The following is an 18,000-nucleotide window of genomic DNA, read 5'->3' as shown; positions in this document are numbered from 1 at the left end:
TAACCCAATGTTCTGCAAGAGAACTCCAGAATTCTTTTTTTTTTTTTTTTTTTTTTCTTTTTAGGGCCGAACTCATGGCATATGGAGACTCCCAGGTTAGGGGTCAAATTGGAGCTGTAGTCGCTGGCCTACACCACAGCCACAGCAACTCGGGATCCGAGCTGCGTCTGTAACCTGTACCACAGTTCACAGCAATGCAGGATCCTTGAACCTGTGTCCTTATGGATGCTAGTCAGATTGTTTCCAGTGAGCCATGACAGGAACTCCCAGAATTTATTTATTTTTAATGGCCACACTAGAGGCATATGGAAGTTCCCTAGCCAGGGACTGAATCCAAGCCATAGCTATGACCTGCACTGCAGCTGCGGCAATGCTGGATTCTTACACTCACTGTGCCAGGCCTGGGATTGAACCTGCACCTCTGCAGTGACCCAAGCCACTGCAGTCAGATTCTTAACTCACTGTACCACAGTGGGAACTCTAGATGTTTAATAGCATTTTCATTCTCAAGAGTCTCTTGATTTGGGTGATAAATTATATAATCACCCTAATTATGTAGACCTTATTTTCATTGTGTAAGTTATTCTTTTTTTTTTTTTTTTTTTTTTTTTTTTTGCTTTTTAGGGCTGTACCTGCAACACATGGAGGTTCCCAGGCTAGGGGTTGAATTGGAGCTGCAGCCGCCTGCCTACACCACAGCTCACAGCAACACCAGATCCTTAACCCACTGAGCCAGGCCAGGGATCAAACCGGAAACCTCATGGTTCCTAGTTGGATTCGTTTCCACTGTGCCATGACGGGAACTCCCTCATTACAGTAATTTTAAGTAACATCTGCATACAGAAAATTTCTATTTAGGAGTTCTTTTGTGGCTCAGCAGTTTAAGTATCTGGTGTTGTCACTGCAGTGGCTCTGGTCACTGCTATGGCACAGGTTTGATCCCTGGCCTGGGAACTTCTGCATGCTGCAAGTGTGGCCAAAAAAAAGAAATTTCTATTTTTGAAGTAGCTTAAAATTAGTTGATTTTTAGATTATGTTTGGATCCTGTAGAGTTGTTTTTAACCTGTTTATTATTTGTCTTTAAAACAGGATGATGATTGGGGAAACATCAAAATAAAAAATGTAAGTATTATCTTAAGAATATTAATTATAATGCAGTTCCCTAATTACTATACCAAAATGTATTCCAAATTCCTTTTTTATCATTTGTAGATCTAGTTGTTCCAGCATCATTTTTTGAAAACATTTTCCTTTTTTCATTGATTTGTGTCAGAGTCTCTTAGAAATGAGTTGTTGGTCTAATTTGCACTCATTTCATTGATATATTTAATTAAACTTATGCTACTACCACATAGTCTTGATTACTAAAGCTTTATAATAGGTCTTGAAATATGATAGTGTAAGTTCTCCAGTTTTTTTCTGCTTCTTCAAGAATATTTTAGTTACTTTGCATTTCCTTATAATTTTAGAATTAGTCACTTCCCACAAATGGACTTCTAGAATTTTCTTTAGATTGTATTGACTGTACTTCAGTTTGGGTTTAATGAACATCTTAAAGGTATTGAGGGAGTTCCCGTCGTGGCGCAGTGGTTAACGAATCCGACTAGGAACCATGAGGTTGCGGGTTCGGTCCCTGCCCTTGTTCAGTGGGTTAACGACCCGGCGTTGCCGTGAGCTGTGGTGTAGGTTGCAGACGCGGCTCAGATCCTGCGTTGCTGTGGCTCTGGCGTAGGCCGGTGGCTACAGCTCCGATTCGACCCCTAGCCTGGGAATCTCCATATGCCACGGGAGCGGCCCAAGAAATAGCAACAACAACAACAACAACAAAAGACAAAAAGAAAAAGAAAAAAAGGTATTGAGTACTAAAATCCTTAAATAAGGTGTACTCTATTTATTTAGGTCTTTATATTCTCTTACCACAATTTTATAATTTTTCGTTATATTGATCCTGCATGGTTTTTTATTAGATTTTGAAATTAACTTTTCTTATCTGTTAAATGATACTTTAAAAATTTTTTTGTTTTTCAGTGTTCATGGCTAGATTATAAAAATGCAGTTTGGAGTTCCTGTTATGGTTCAGTGGGTTAAGAACCTGACTTAGTCTCCATGAGGATGTGGATTGGGATCCCTGGCCTCACTCAGTGGGTTAAGGATCTGGAGTTGCTGCAAGTTGTGGTGTAGGTTGTAGATGCAGCTTGGATCCAGTATTGCCATGGCTGTGGCATTGGCCTTTAGCTGCAGCTCTAATTCAACCCCTAACCTGGGAACTTCCATATGCTGCAGGTGCAGCTGTAAAAGAAAAAAAAATTTTATTTTTATCCTCTGACCTTGCTAAATTCATTTCCTAGTTCTAGTAGTTTTTGCTACATTCCATTGGGTTTGCTATGTGCATAAGCATGCTGTCTGCAAATGGAGGCAGTTTTACTTCTCCCTTTCCAATCTTTATGACTTTTATTTCTTTGCTTTACTTCACTGGCTGGGACTTTTCATTTAGGGCTGAGTAGAGAGTGGTGGGAGTGTACATCTTTGTTGTCTCTTAATTCACTAAGACCTTTTAAATTATGAGTGCTGTTGAATTTTAAGTGCTCATACTGCTTCTTATTAAAAAGGTCGTATGATTTTTCTCTTTTATTCAGGTCATCTGGCTCGTCTCATTGATTCTTAACTGTTAGACCTTGCATTTTTGGCATGTGCAGTTTTCAGATTTCTTGGTCTTTGTGACCTCTTTTATAGTCTCAAATTTTTTTTAAACTTCAAAGAATTTCATATATATGGGTTATATTTGTATTTATATTAGAAATTGGGGCTGAGAAATTAAAAATATTGTTCATTTAAAAGCAGTATCTGACCTGTTATTTGTTAATTTCATATTTTTAAATATTTTCCAAAAAAAAAAAGTAAAAGAACTGACCTGTTCTGTGTTTTTCAAATCTCTTGACAATCTAGCTTAATAGAAGATAACTAGGTTTTTGTTTTTGTTTCTGCATTCTCATTTGCATTTCTGAACTCTTAATTTTGTTTTCACTAAAGTGTATGGAAGAAATTTGGTCTCACATAGTTAGTAGCTGAAAAAGGTAGGTGTCTTTTCAGATAAATTCGGCAAACATTCTTCTTTCATAGTACACCAAAACTCAACATATGGTAGACTGTTTTTGTTTTGTTTTGTTTTATTTGCTTTTTAGGGCTGTACCTGTGGCATATGGAGGTTCCCAGGCTAGGGATCTAATCTGAGCTACAGCTGCCGGCCACAGCCACAGCCACAACCACAGCAATGTGGAGTCTGAGCCGTGTCTTCGACCTACACAACAGCTCACGACAGCACTGGATCCTTAACCCACTGAGCAAGGCCAGGGATCAAACTTGCAACCTCATGATTCCTAGTCGGATTTGTTTCTGCTGTGCCACAACGGGAACTCTACATATGGTAGACTGTTTATTGGTTAGTTTGATATAGTAGAAACTACTTCATTGACCCTTTGTACGTTAAAATCTATTTGATTTTCACTGACGAATGGATCTTAAACTCGTGCATGATTTTGTAACATCATGTGTTTGTCCTTTGGAAAAATTGTTTTTCTGAGTTCTTTGGATCTTGCTTATGCTGTTATACAGTTCCCCAAATTGTATTCATTAATATTACTACCAATCTCAACAGAAAAGTTTTTAATACTGAAAAGTTGTCAAGTGCATAGTGACAGGCAGAAAATTCTCTTCACTTAAAAGGTCTAATTTTGTCATCAGCAGCTGTAAATATTGTCAGTAGTTTTCCCTGAAGTTACTAACTCACTTCCTTCACTTTTGAGAAAATGTTGCCTGAATACTCAAGTCTGAAAACCCAGTTGTCAGTTGTTTTAAGTAAAACTGGTATTCCATTAAAAAAAGACAAAAAGACAATGTCCAGTTTTCAACACACATATTTGTACAAGCTTGTCCTGAAGCCACCTATCATACTTTGGTATGCATAGAGTGGTTTTTCTTTTAATTGATTGGCACTTTGTAATTTTTTTTTTAAATACTTTTTTCTCATATATGTGCATAACCTTCCCCATTATCAACATTCCCCACCAGAGTGGCATATTGGTTAAAATTGATGAATCTACGTTAACACATCATTATGGCCCAAAGTCCATAGTTTATGTTGGGGTTCACTTTTGGTGTTGTACATTCTGTGGGTTTGGACAAATGTATAATGACATGTATCTACCATTATAAAGTCATACAAAGTAGTTTCACTGCCCTAAAATTCTCTATGCTCTCCTATTCATCTTGCCTGACCCTTAACAGCTGTTGATAGTTTTACTGTAAGTCTGTAGCCTTTTCAAATTTGCTTCTTTACATAATTATATACATTTTAAGTTTTCAAGTCTTTTCATGGCTTGATAACTTAGTTCTTTGTAGTGCTCAGCAATATTCCATTGTCTGGTTGTACCATAGTTTTATTTGTTTGCCTACTGAAGGACATCTTGGTTCCCAGGAGAAGGAAGTTTTTTCTTGTTGTTGCTTTTTTTTTTTTTTTGAGAGCCACACCTGTGGCATATGGAAGTTCCCAGGCTAGAGGTTGAATCTGAGCTGCAGCTGCCAGCCTACAACATAGCCACAGCAACACAGATCTGAGCCACATCTGTGACCTATGCTGCAGCTCATGGCTAGATCCTTAACCCACCGAGAAGGCCAGGGGTTGAACCTGCATCCTCATGGATACTAGTTGGGTTCTTAACCCACCAAGCCACAATGGAAACCCCCAGGAGAAGGAAATTTTTTATTGTACTTCCCGTTCTATAGTTCAGAATATCAAAAAAGAAATATAGGAGTTCCCGTCGTGGCGCAGTGGTTAACGAATCTGACTAGGAACCTTGAGGTTGCGGGTTAGATCCCTGCCCTTGCTCAGTGGGTTAACGATCCGGCGTTGCTGTGAGCTGTGGTGTAGGTTGCAGACGCGGCTTGGATCCTGCGTTGCTGTGGCTCTGGTGTATGCCGGAGGCTACAGCTCCGATTCAACCCCTAGCCTGGGAACCTCCATATGCCGTGAGAGCGGCCCAAGAAACAGCAAAAAGACAAAAAAAAAAAAAAAAGTATTCTGAGTTTGAGATTTGATAAAGTTGATTATTTTTACCAGTTCATTTTGATGTCACTCTTGAAAGTTTTAGCTGCTATCAATTTACCACCATCAGTGCAGATGTGAATATAGTTTAAAAAAGGGGGGGGAGTGACATCTTGGTATCATTTTTAAAATAGTTTTGACCCTGCTGGTTCTGTGAAAGAATTTAAGAGACACATAAAGGTTTACAGACAATACTTTAAGAACCGCATCTTGGGGCAAACCCATTAAACTTGAAATAATATATTTATTTATTGCTGGCTTTAATTTTCTCATTTTATTTTATTATTTATTTATTTTTTCGTCTTTTACCCTCGGCATATGGAAGTTCCCACGCTAGAGGTCAAATGGGGGCTGTAGCTGCCGGCCTACATCGTAGCCACAGCAACACCAGATCTGAGCCACGTCTGTGACCTATACCACAGCTCATGGCCATGTCGGATCCTTAACCAACTGAGTGAGGCCAGGGATTGAACCTGTATCCTCATGCGTCCTCATGGATACTGGTTATGTTCTTTTCTGCTGAGCCACAGCAGGAACTCCCAAATTTGCTTATTTTTAATATGTTGAATACATTGGCATGAAGTTGTTCATAATATTCAAAATAAGCATTAGTTATCCTTTTGAATATGTTATCATTATTTATTGATGTTCCCCTTTTGTTCCTGATACTAATTTAAAAATGTGTATTTTTTTGGTCAGTGTTATGTAAGGATTTTTCAGATATCTGTTCAGTTTTTGACTGTTGACTTTATATATTGCCCATATTCTATTTTGTTGTTACTGCTCTTTAAAGTATTTTTTTCTATTTTGGACTTAAATTGCTTCTTTTTGTGCTATTTAAGGTGTATGCTTGTGGGGTTTTTTTGGCTTTTTTTGGGGAGGCTTTGCTTAATCTATTTTGAAATTCTGTTATTAGGTACATACATATATAGGATTGTTATATCTTGATGAATTGACCTTTTATCACTGTGAACTGCTCCTCTTTATCCTTTGTAATAGTCTTTGCTCTGAGATTTACTTTGTCTGGCTTTAATAAAGGCACTCCTTTTTTTTTTTTTTCTTTGCTTTTAGGGCTGCACCCGAGGCATATGGAGGTTCCCAGGCTAGGGGTCTAATGGGAGCTATAGCCGCCAGCCTATGCCACAGCCACAGCAACACCAGATCCGAGCCGCGTCTGCAACCTGCACCACAGCTCATGGCAACACCGGATCCTTAACCCACTGAACAAGGCCAGGGATCAAACCTATATCCTCATGGATACTGGTCGGATTCCTTTCCACTGCACTACAACAGGAACTCCCTCCATCTTTCTTCTTAATTATTGTTGGCATTTCATGTATTTTCCCATTCTTTTGCTTTTAATTCGTCTGTGGCTTTATATTTAAAATAGATTTTTTTGGAGTTCCCATGTGACTCAGCAGTTTAGGAACCTGACGTACTGTCTGTGAGGATGCAGGTTTGATCTCTGGCTTTGCCCAGTGGGTTAAAGATACAGCATTACTGTGAGTGGTGGCATAGGTCGCAGATGCCTCTTGGATCCAGTGTTGCTGTGGCTGTGGCATAGGCTGGTAGCTGCAGCTCTGATTCTACTGCTAGCCTTGGAACTTTCATATGCTGCATGTGTGGCTGTAAAAAGAAAAAAAATAAAAAGAAAATAGATTTGTTTTAAAAGACAGCATCTACTTGGGTCTTGCCTTTTTATCCAGTCTTAGACTCTCTACCTTGTAATTGGAACCTTTATTTTTATTATTATTTTTTTTTTAGGGCCACACCTGCAGTATATGGAGGTTCCCAGGCTAGGGATTGAAACCACGCCTCTCCACAGCTGTGACCCCAAGCTGCTGCATTGACAATGCTGGAACCTTAACCTGCTGCACCACAAGGAAACTCCTTTATGTTATTCTGCTTGAACTTCTTGGGTCTGTGGGTTTACAGTTTTTATTAAATTTAGAAAATCTTTAATTACTTCTTTAGATATTTTTATTTTTTACTTCTTTGGACTTCTTTAGATATTTTTTCTCTCTTTTCTCTTTTTTGAGCCTACTATATATATATATATATGGGATGGTTTTGCCCATTGTATAATTTTGGTCACTTTTTTACAGATGTCTTATAGGCTTTTTACAGACATTCATCAGGTTAAGAAGAGCTCTCTTTTTCTAGTTTGCTGAGAGTTATCATAAATGGGAGTTTTGTCAAATACTTTTTCTATGTATATTCAAATGATCATTTTTTAAATTCTTTAATCTCTTAATGTGGTAACCTGCACTGCCTTTTGAATAGTATACCAGTATTACATTCTTAGGTAAACCCACTTGGTCATTAGATATTTTCCCTTTTTTTTTTGGCCCAGCCCATGGCATGTGGAAGTTCCTGGGCCGGGATCAAACCCTTGCCACAGCAATGACCTGGGCCGCTGCAGTGTCAATGGCAGATCCTTAACTTGGTACACCACAGGTGGGATTTGTATATTTTCCTTTTAATATAATTTTGGATTCTATTGGTAGTATATTGTTGAGGATTTTTGTATCTCTTTTCATGAGAGATAGTGGTTTGTAGTTTTCCTGAAGTTTCTGTCTGATTTTTTGCTATCAACATAATGTTGATGCCTTATAAAATGAGTTATGAAGCATCCATACCTCCTCTCCTTTGTGAAAGAGTTTATATACATATATTTTAGTGTTTCATAGAATTGTCCATTGAAGTTCTCTGGGCTTGCAACTTTCTTTGTTGGAAGACTTTTAATTAAGAATTTAGGGAGTTGCTGTTGTGGTGCAGTGGAAACAAATCCACCTAGGAACCTTGAGGTTGTGGGTTCAATCCCTGGCCTTGCTCATTGGGTTAAGGATCCAGTGTTGCCATGAGCTGTGGTGTAGGTTGCAGACACGGCTTGATCTTTTGTTGCTGTGGCTGTGGTGTAGGCTGGGAGCTGTAGCTCCGATTTGACCCCCAGCCTGGGAGCTTCCATGTGCTGTGGGTGCAGCTCTAAAGTGCAAAAAAAAAAAAAAAAAAAAAAAAAATTTAGTGTCCTTAATATTTGTGGGACTGTTCAGATATTTTGTTTCCTTTATATCAGTTTTGGTAATTTGTGTAAAAGAATTAGTTTAAATGTTGGATTGATTGGCATAGTATACTCTTACTAATCCTTTAACTCTAGACAGTAGTGCTGCCCCCCGCATTGACTAAAAGTGATTTTTCTCTCTTTGAGTTTCAGTGGTTTTTTCCCCCCTCTTCTCCAAAGAATCAGAGAAGATTCTCTGATTTATTTATGTCTCTACTTATTTATTTATGGCTACAACCTCAACATATGTAACTTCCTGGGCCAGAGGAGGAATCTGAGCTGCAGCCTCAACCTATGCCATGGCTGGGCAATGCTGCTGGATCCTTAACACACTGCACCAGGCTGGGGATCAAACCCATGCCACCACAGAGACAATGCCAGATCCTTAACCCAGCGAGAACTCCTCTGTTGTATTTTCTGACTGGCTTTTGTTAGTATATTCTTTAAATATTTGGTTTTCCTGAGACAGTTGTCTTTGAAAAAAGAATCTTTAGTGACAGCTTAATACTGCTTTGCTGTTATCTTATAGTAAGTGTAAGTAAAAACAATAGGGGTAGGATGAAGATTGTTGGATTTCAGCATAGGCATGCATAAGACTATGAATTGATTGACCTCATTAATTTCCTAATTTTAATCTTCATCTAGTTTTTTTTTTTTTTTTTTTGTCTTTTTGCCTTTGCAAGGGCTGTTCCTGTGTCATATGGAGGTTCCCAGGCTAGGGGTCGAATCGGAGCTCTGACCTCCAGCTGCGGCCTACGCCACAGCCAGAGCAATGTGATACCCAAGCAGCGTCTTCGACCTACACCGCAGCTCACAGCAACCCTGGATCCCCAACCCACTGAGTGAGGCCAAGGATCAAACCCGCATCCTTGTGGAAACTAGTCAAATTTGTTTTCACTGCACCACAGTGGAAATTTCCATTAAGATATTTTTCAAGATGTTTAAGTTTCAGGATTATGAGATTCAGGATGACAGTATCTTCATTGTTCTCGTATGGAATGTTACATATATATAGAATATTCCCTTAGGTTAGTGATGTGTAGAATTATAAAATTGAATATTTTGAAATAATGTATATATTTGGTTTGATGTTTTCCAATAATGGAGATTTCAGTGCTTTCAGAATATTTCTACTTAATTGTAAATAATTTTTACAGTTACACAATGTACATTCATAGAAAGAATCTTTTTTTTAAGAGCTGCTCCAGTGGCATATGAAAGTTCCTAGGCTAGCGATTGAATTGAGCTGCAGCTGCTGGCCTATGGCACAGCTACAGCAATGCCAGATCCGAGCCACATCTGCCACAGCTCACGACAACACTGCATCCCAACCCACTGAGCAAGGCCAGCATTCAAACCTGCATCCTCATGGTTACTAGTCTGAATCGTTACTGCTGAGCCACAATGGGAACTTCCTCTCAGCTTTCTTTGTAACAGTGTTTTTTTTTCCTTAGCTTTATTAAAGTTTAATATATACAGAGTAAAATTCACTTACTTTAGTGTAAGAGTTTGGTTAACTTTATACAGTAATGTAGCCATCACCACAATCAAGATATAGAAGTTCTGTGAGTTAGAACTGGTGGCTTAAGGAATCTGGTGTTGTTATTGCTGTGGTTCACGTTCAGTCCCTTGCCTGGGAACTTCCACTTGCTGCCGGTGTGGCCAAAAAAACAAAACAACAACAATCAAAAATATGTTTAGAAGTTCCGCCACTGTAAAAAGTTTCCTTATGCCCCTTTGTAAATAAGCAGGTGATCTCTGATCTGAAGCAGCCACTCCAGTACTTTAAAAAATTTTTTTGAAAAGTTCAGTGATTTTTAGTGTATTTACAGAGTTGTGTAACCTTCACCACAGTCTAATTTTGCAAAAATTTTTTTTTTTGGTCTTTTTTTTTTTTTTGCCTTTTCTAGGGCCGCTTCTTCGGCATATGGAGGTTCCCAGGCTAGGGGTCCATTTGGAGCTGTAGCTGCCGGCCTACACCACAGCCACAGCAACGACCTATACCACAGCTCATAGCAGCGCCAGATCCTTAACCCACTGAGCAAGGCCGGGGATCGGACCCGAATTCTTAGTCGGATTCGTTAACCACTGAGCCACGACGGGAGCTCCTAATTTTGGAATGTTTTTATCACCCCAGAGAGAAATGTGTTCCTATTTAAAGACACTCCTATTCCCCACCTTCAGTCCTAGCAACCACTAGTCTACTTTGTGTCTTTAGATTTAACTTTTCTGGCTAGTGGGAGCATGCAGTATGTGTTTTCCTGTTTCTGGAATTTTTCATTGGACATAAACATGGTCAACTTTTTAGAAGAATTTTCAGTTTTTTGTCTTTTTAGGGCTGCATATGGAGGTTCCCAGGCTAGGGGTCGAATCTGAGCTCTAGCGGCTGGCCTACACCACAGCCACAGCATTGTGGGATCTGAGCCACCTCTGTGACCTATACCACAGCTCACGGCAATGCTGGATCCCCTACTGAGTGAGGCCAGGGATTGAACCTGTGTCCTCATAAATGCTAGTCAAATTGTTTCCACTGAGCCACAGTGGAAACTCCAGAAAAAAAATTTTTAATTATAGTTGATTTACAATATTGTGCCAATTTCTGTTGTGCCAGTCACAGCAAAGTGACTCTGTCATACATGTACGTACATTTTTTTTTAATGTAATTTTCTATCATGGTCTCTCCCAGGAGATTGGATGTAGTTTCTTATGCTATACAGAAAGGCTCATTGTCTACCCATCCTGTATGTAAATAGTTTGAATCTGCTAACCCCAAAGCTAGTCCATCCCATTTCCTCCTTCCTCCCAGCTGGCAACCACAAGTCTGCTCTCCCTTTCCATTAGCTGTTTCTGTTTTGTGTATAGGTTCATTTGTGCCATATTTTAGATTCCACATGAAGTGATATCATATGGTATTTGTCTTACTCTTTTTGACTTACTTCACTTAGTATGATAATCTCTGGTTGTATCCAGATCGCTGCAGGTGACATTATTTCATTCTTTTTTATGGATGAGTAGTAGTCCTTTGTGTATATGTACCACACCTTCTTAATCCATTCATCTGTTGATGGACATTTAGTTTGTTTCCATGTCTTGGCTATTTGAATAGTGCTGCAGTGAAACAGTGGTGCACAGAACAAAGTTTTGTTTGGATATATGTGCAGAAGTGGGATTGCTGGATCATGTGGTAGTTCTGTTTTTAGTTTATGAGGAACTGCCGTACTGGTTTCCATAGTGGTTGTACCAGTTTACCTTCCCACCATCAGTGAAGGAGGTTATGCTTATCTTCACACCCTCTTCAGCATTTGTGTTTTGTAATGATGACCATTCTGACTGGTGTGAGGTGGTACTTCATTGTAGTTTTGATTCTTGTTTTTCTAATAATTAGTGATGTTGAGTATCTTTTCCTGTGCCTAGTGGCCATCCATATGTCTTCTCTGGAGAAATGTCTATTTAGGTAAACATGGTCAACTTTTGAACATTTTCATGAAATTAATTTTTTGTTAAACAGGGAATGACTTTACTAATGATGGGGTCAGCAGATGCGCTTCCTGAGGAACCCTCAGCTAAAACTGTCTTCGTAGAAGACATGACAGAAGAACAGCTGGCATCTGCTGTAAGACATATCACATTTTCTTTAATTACTACTTTAAAAAAGTGCTGTTAGTAAGCTGCCTTTCAGAAAGTAGCATCTGTATGTTTGAAGATTTAATCTGTCTCAAGGTGTATGTTATTAGCAGTGAAAATTTTATTTTTGAAATTGGCTCAAGGAGTCATTTTCTAATCAGGTAATTCATTATACAGTCAGTCAATATCTGTAATAAGTATGTGTCTGGCAGGTAGCACTATTTAAGTGCTTACTATTTTATGGGAAAACAGGGTCATAAAGGTTAAGTAGCTTAAATGCTGGGATATTTAAATTCTTAAAACATTCTATGAGGAAAATACATAACAATTTATCCTTAATTTAAATGCATTATTGTTTTAGAAATTGGCTAGCATGTACTTGTCAAATGTTGTTATTACTACCCAGCATTTATAAAGTATCAAATTCATTTTTTTTTGAAGTGTTTCTGTATATATTTTGTTAGCTCTTTCCAATGATAAGCCTGCAAAGGAGGCAGGACTGATGGTTCTCTTGTTTTCAAGAAGAGAATCAAAACACAAAATGATTGTCAGCATTATGCAAGTAAAAATTTCTGTTGGGAAAATAAAACATTGTTACTTTAGGGTTAAAGTAGAGTATAAAATGGTATGAGCTGATGAAGTTGTACTTGCTTTAAAGTGTTTAGTGATTTATATATGCTGTGTTGTGTATAAAATGATTTAATCCTCTCCTTATCAGATGGAATTACCATGTGGATTGACAAACCTTGGTAACACTTGTTACATGAATGCTACAGTTCAGTGTATTCGTTCTGTGCCTGAACTCAAAGATGCCCTTAAAAGGTAAGACGGAGAAATTGTTTATGTCTTCTTTGGGTAAGGAAAGTTCATATTGGGATGAGTAGTGTTATTTTACACACGTGTGTATATATTTTTAGCAGCTTTATTGAAATATAATTCATTTTTGTACAATTCACCCTTTTAATGTGTTCAATTAGTGGTTTTTATTATTTTCACAAGGTTGTGCAGTTACCACTACAATCTGATTTTAGCAGTTATTAGCATAATTTCATTAGCAGTCACTTCTGAATTTTTTTTTTTTTTTGGTCTTTTTAAGGCACCCAGCATATGGAAGTTCCCAGGCTAGGGGTTGAATCAGAGCCGTAGCTACTGACCTATGCCACAGCCACAGCAATGTGGCATTAGAGCCACATCTGTGAGCTACACCACAGCTTGTGGCAGCACCAGATTTTTAACCCACTGAGTGAGGCCAAGGATCGAACTTGTATCCTTATGGATACTAGTTAGGTTCGTTGCTGCTGAGCTGCAACAGGAACTCCCCAATCTTACATTTTTCTTTTGGCCCTAAATTTGTTTTTTAATTATTGAACTCTATAGAAATATGTATTATTGAATTATCCCAGGGGGACCTATGGATCAACAGGACCCTAGTAGCACTCCAAAAATTTCCTCCTGCATCCCGTCCAATTCAGTGCCTCCACCCTTATTTTCACAGTTGTTATACTTACCTGATTTCTAATTTCATAGACTAATTTTGCCTATTTTGAACTCTTCATGGACAGAAACATACAGATTGTGTTCATTTGAGCCTGGCTCATTACATTTAACTTTTCCATGTTGTGTGCATGTTGTTGTAGTTTATTCATGTGCATGTTGTAGAGAGTCCACTATTGTATGCATGTATACCAAATAATTCATTTTTCTGTTGATGGATTTTTGGGCTGATCTGATCTGTTATTATTATGAATATTTCACAGATAGAAAAAAATGTCCTTTTGTAGGTTATTGGGAAAGGTACTCTATTGGTTCTTTTGTCTGTTAAACCTCTCAATATTTTTATTTGTTAAACCTCTCAGTACTCCTGTCATTTCCTTGTCTTTTCTATTACTTTTTCTTTGTAAGGTTAATTATGAGTGTTATTTGGCTTATTGGTTGGTTTTATCTTAATTAGGAATTATATGTTGTCTTGATATAATATTGAAAGTTTTGGAGTTCCCTTTGTGGCTCAGCGGCTAATGAGACTGACTAGGATCCATGGGGATGTGGGATCGATCTCTGGCCTCACTTAGTGGGTTAAGGATTTGGCATTGCTTTGAGCTGTGGTATAGGTCGCAGATGCGGCTCAGAGGATCCTGCATTGCTGGGCGTAGGCCAGCAGCTTTAGCTCCAGTTCGACCCCTAGCCTGGGAACTTCCATATGCCATTGGTATGGCTCTAAAAAGCAAAAAAAAAAAAGGAGAGTTTTGAGGGGCATGGTATTCAAATATCTATGATCTTCCTATTTTCTTTAAATTCAGTACATTTTATTGTATTTTTAGTTGTACAGCCATCATCACAACCTAATTTTAGAACTTTTCTCTCCCAAACCCCCAATCCATCCCTTCCCCTACAACCTCTCTTGATTCTGATTTCTGCCCCCCCTTGTGGCTGAAGTTGGAATGGGGGCTTGCTGCAGGCCCACCGGTAGGTGGAGCTTTGTTACTGGGTGTAATTAGAGGGGGCTCTGTGCCTGCATTGGGGGGTCTTTAGGCAGCCTGTTTGCTGATGGGTGGGCCCATGTTCCCACCAGGTTTGTTGTTTAGCCTGGGGTGTCTTAGTCCTGATGGATAGGACCAGATTTTTCCAAACGGCCACCTGTAGGGGAGTTCACACTCATGATTATTCCCGAGACCTTTGCCTCCAATGTCCTTCCCCCACAATGAGCCACAGTTGCCCCCCGTTTTCCCAGGAGATTCTCCAAGATCTATAGTTAGGTCCAACCCAGCTTCTTACAGAGTCTCTGCTTTGCCCTGGAACCCAGTACACGTGAAAGCCTATGAGTGCCTTTCAAGAGTGCAGTTTCTGTTTCCCCCCAGTCCTGAGGAGCTCCTGGGCACAAGCCTTGCCAGCCCTCAACACCAAATGTTCTGGGGGCGCCTTCTCCCATGCTAGAACCCCTGATGTGGGGCTCGAAACTCTCGCTCCTGTGGGTGAGCCTTTCCAGTCTGTGGGTTGCCCACCTGCTGGTTATGGGGTTGCTTATATCATGTAATTTTCACTCCTACCATCTCATTATAGCCTCCTGTTTGTCTTTTGGTATAGGATATCTTTTTTGGTAGTTTCCAGTCTGTTTTGTTGAAGGATATTTAGCAGTTGGTTGTAATTTTGTTGTTTCCATGGGAGAAGGTGAGCTCTCCAGTCCTTTTACTCTGCCTTCTTAATCCCTTAATCTTCATATTTAAAAAAAAGACTGGTAATTCATTAATGCACCTTTTGCCATAAGTGTAGATAGAAATAGTTATGTTACCCTGTAACTAGATAGAAATTCTGTAACAGTGGCAGTTTGTAATTACATACTACAATGATGACATGGGATGCATCTACTTTATAAGTAATTGATTTAAAAAAATTTTTAAATTTGAAAACATTTTTTTGCTTTTTGTCTTTTAGGGCCACACTTGTGGCATATGAAAGTTTCCAGGCTAGGAGTTCCCATTATGGCTCAGAGGAAACAACTCTGGCTAGCATCCATGAGGATGCAGGTTTAGTCCCTGGCCTTGCTCATTGAGTTAAGGTGTTGCTGTGAACTGTGGAGTAGGTCGAAGACTGGGCTTGGATCCTGTGTTGCTGTGGCTGTGGTGTAGGCCAGTAGCTACCACTCCAATTTGACCCCTATCCTAGGCACCTCCATATGCCTCTGGTGCAGCCCTAAAAAAGACAAAAGACAAAAAAAAAGTTCCCTGGCTAGGAGTTGAATTAGAGCTATAGCTGCCAGCCTATGCCATAGCTCACAGCAATGCCAGATCCTTAACTCACTGAGTGAGGCCAGGATGGGACCCACATACTCATGGATACTAGTCAGGTTCATTACCGCTGAGCCACAGTGAGAACTCCTTGCATAATTGATCTTAATTTCAAAAGTGCCCTTTAAAAAGTTGCTCAGCTTTCTGACAGGGAGACTTATGATTTCTACTTTATTTATTTATTTATTTGTTTGTTTGTTTTTTAGGGCCGCACTTGCGGCATATGAAGGTCCCAGGCTAGGAGTCTAATCGGAGCTACAGCCTGCTGGCTTACACCACAGCCACAGCAGTGCCAGGTTGGAACCGCGACTATGACCACAGCTCATGACAACACCGGATCCTCAACCCACTGAGCAAGGCCAGGGATCTAACCCTCAACCTCATGGTTCCTAGTCAGATTCGTTTTTGCTGTGCCACGACAGGAACTCTCTGATTTTTTATTTTTTAAATTAACGTATCTAATTTAGACAGTATTATGAATTACTGTGTATTTAAAATTAAGAATATTTAGTTTCCAAAAGATAAACAAATGAAGAAAAGAAATAGAACTCCTCAATTGAATATAATTTAACATATATTTTCTGTGACCTCTTTCATTCACTTACATAAAGACTAGAGTTTATATTTTTTTAATTAATAATTTACATCCAATGAAATGCATGCATTTTAATTGCTTGGTGTGATCATTTTGTTTTGTCCTTTATGGGCCATACCTGTGGCATATGGAAGTTCCCAGGCTAGGGGCTGAATCAGAGCTACAACTGCTGGCCTACACCACAGCCACAGCAAAGCCAGATCCAAGCCACGTCTGTAACCTACACCGCAGCTTACGGCAATGCTGGATCCTTAACCTACTAAATGAGGTCAGGGATCAAACCTGCATCCTCATTGTTACCGCTGAGCCACAGCGGGAACTCCCTAGTGTGATCAGTTTTGACACATGCAAATTCTTTGTAACTCATTTCTCAATCAAATTAATAGAACATTTTGATCATCCCAGAAAGGTATGTGGTATCTTTAACTGGCCAATGCCTTCCCTTCCCACTGCCCAGCTTCCCAGGCAGCTACTAATGCATCTTTCCAATCACCCAGTGTTTGGTATTATCTGAATGATAATTTCTGATCTTTTGTCATAAAACATTAAGTGTAGTGCTTTGAATATTTCCTTTGGGTCACCAGTACTACTGTAAATTAACTGAGAACCATAAGAGTAAATTTAGAAACCATTTAACAGAAACTTCTCATTGTACAGACGAAAGAATGGACTTGAAATTTAAGTGACTTAGTATTATAGAGGAAGTTAAGCTGAATGCATGTTTATTGATTTTGAGGTATTGTTTTTGATCTAACGTTTTTTTCTTTGTTTATGAAATTATATTTTAATTTTCTTTGTAATAATTGACAGTAAATATGTACTTTTCTTGTTTTGTTTTTTTTTTTTTTCTTTTGTCTTTTTGCCTTTTCTAGGGCCGCTTCCTGCAGCATATGGAGGTCCCAGGCTAGGGGTCTAATCGGAGCTGTAGCCACTGGCCTACGCCAGAGCCACACAACTCGGGATCCGAGCCGCGTCTGTGACCCACATCACAGCTCACGGCAACGCTGGATCCTTCACCCACTGAGCAAGGCTAGGGATCAAACCGCAACCTCATGGTTCCTAGTCGGATTCATTAACCATTGCGCCACTACGGGAGCTCCCTTTATTTGTTTTATACTGTTTTCAGAAAATGTTTTAGGTGAGTTAGACCAGGGGAAAGAATTTAAAGTAGACTTCATTCATCTAAATTCTGTTGTTTTCTTAGCACTCCTTTTTTCTCATATAATTCTTAAAGGAAGAAGACCAGAAGAGAAGAAGAAAAAATGGTAGGAACAACTTGGAGAAACTTGCAGTTGAGGGTGTCATAATAAGTCCTTTTAACTTAGATTGTTCCCATTTGAGTTTCAGAATGAATTGAATCATTTTAATTCTGCCTTAATATTCCTAGGTATGCAGGTGCCTTAAGAGCTTCAGGGGAGATGGCTTCAGCACAGTATATTACTGCAGGTCAGTATCTTAAATATACCATTCTTCAAGAGGGAGTGTGGTATTCAGTGAATGTTTTTTTCACTCACAATTTGTTTCACCTCGTTAACACTGGAGTACTTACATTAAACAACTTGGGACTTACTTTATTAGATATCTGTCATTTTGAAAAACAATTTTTGGATTAGTGGGTATTGATATGAGGAGAAATAGGAAGGATAGAAGTAACTCATTTCTTCAGTACATGAAGCAGTGTATTCTGCTTCTGCTGCCCTATTTTGTACAGTTTTACAAATAAAAGTACTCTTTTAATTCATTGGGGCTGGGTTGATAGGGTTTTCAACATCCATGCCTTTTCTGGAGGGTGGGGGAAGAGGGTAAAAGCTTTGTTGAGAGAATTCACATGCCATAC

At 39.1% G+C, this 18,000-nt stretch overlaps 1 protein-coding gene across 3 annotated transcripts in view; it reads left to right on the top strand.

Annotated features, from left to right (window-relative positions):
• The window catches only part of USP14 (ubiquitin specific peptidase 14), a 51,797-nt gene that overhangs the window by 7,973 nt on the left and 25,824 nt on the right, over positions 1 to 18,000 (top strand). For all 3 annotated transcript variants that reach the window (XM_021096159.1, XM_021096161.1, XM_021096162.1), the window contains exons 3-6: positions 1,090 to 1,122; positions 11,671 to 11,775; positions 12,505 to 12,608; positions 17,551 to 17,609. In XM_021096159.1, coding sequence (XP_020951818.1) covers positions 1,090 to 1,122; positions 11,671 to 11,775; positions 12,505 to 12,608; positions 17,551 to 17,609 — 301 coding nt within the window. The remainder of the gene's footprint in view (positions 1 to 1,089; positions 1,123 to 11,670; positions 11,776 to 12,504; positions 12,609 to 17,550; positions 17,610 to 18,000) is intronic.

Source organism: Sus scrofa, chromosome 6 (assembly GCF_000003025.6).
Source record: "Sus scrofa isolate TJ Tabasco breed Duroc chromosome 6, Sscrofa11.1, whole genome shotgun sequence".
Classification (NCBI taxonomy): Eukaryota; Metazoa; Chordata; class Mammalia; order Artiodactyla; family Suidae; genus Sus; species Sus scrofa.
This window is presented reverse-complemented; position numbering and strand designations above follow the sequence as displayed.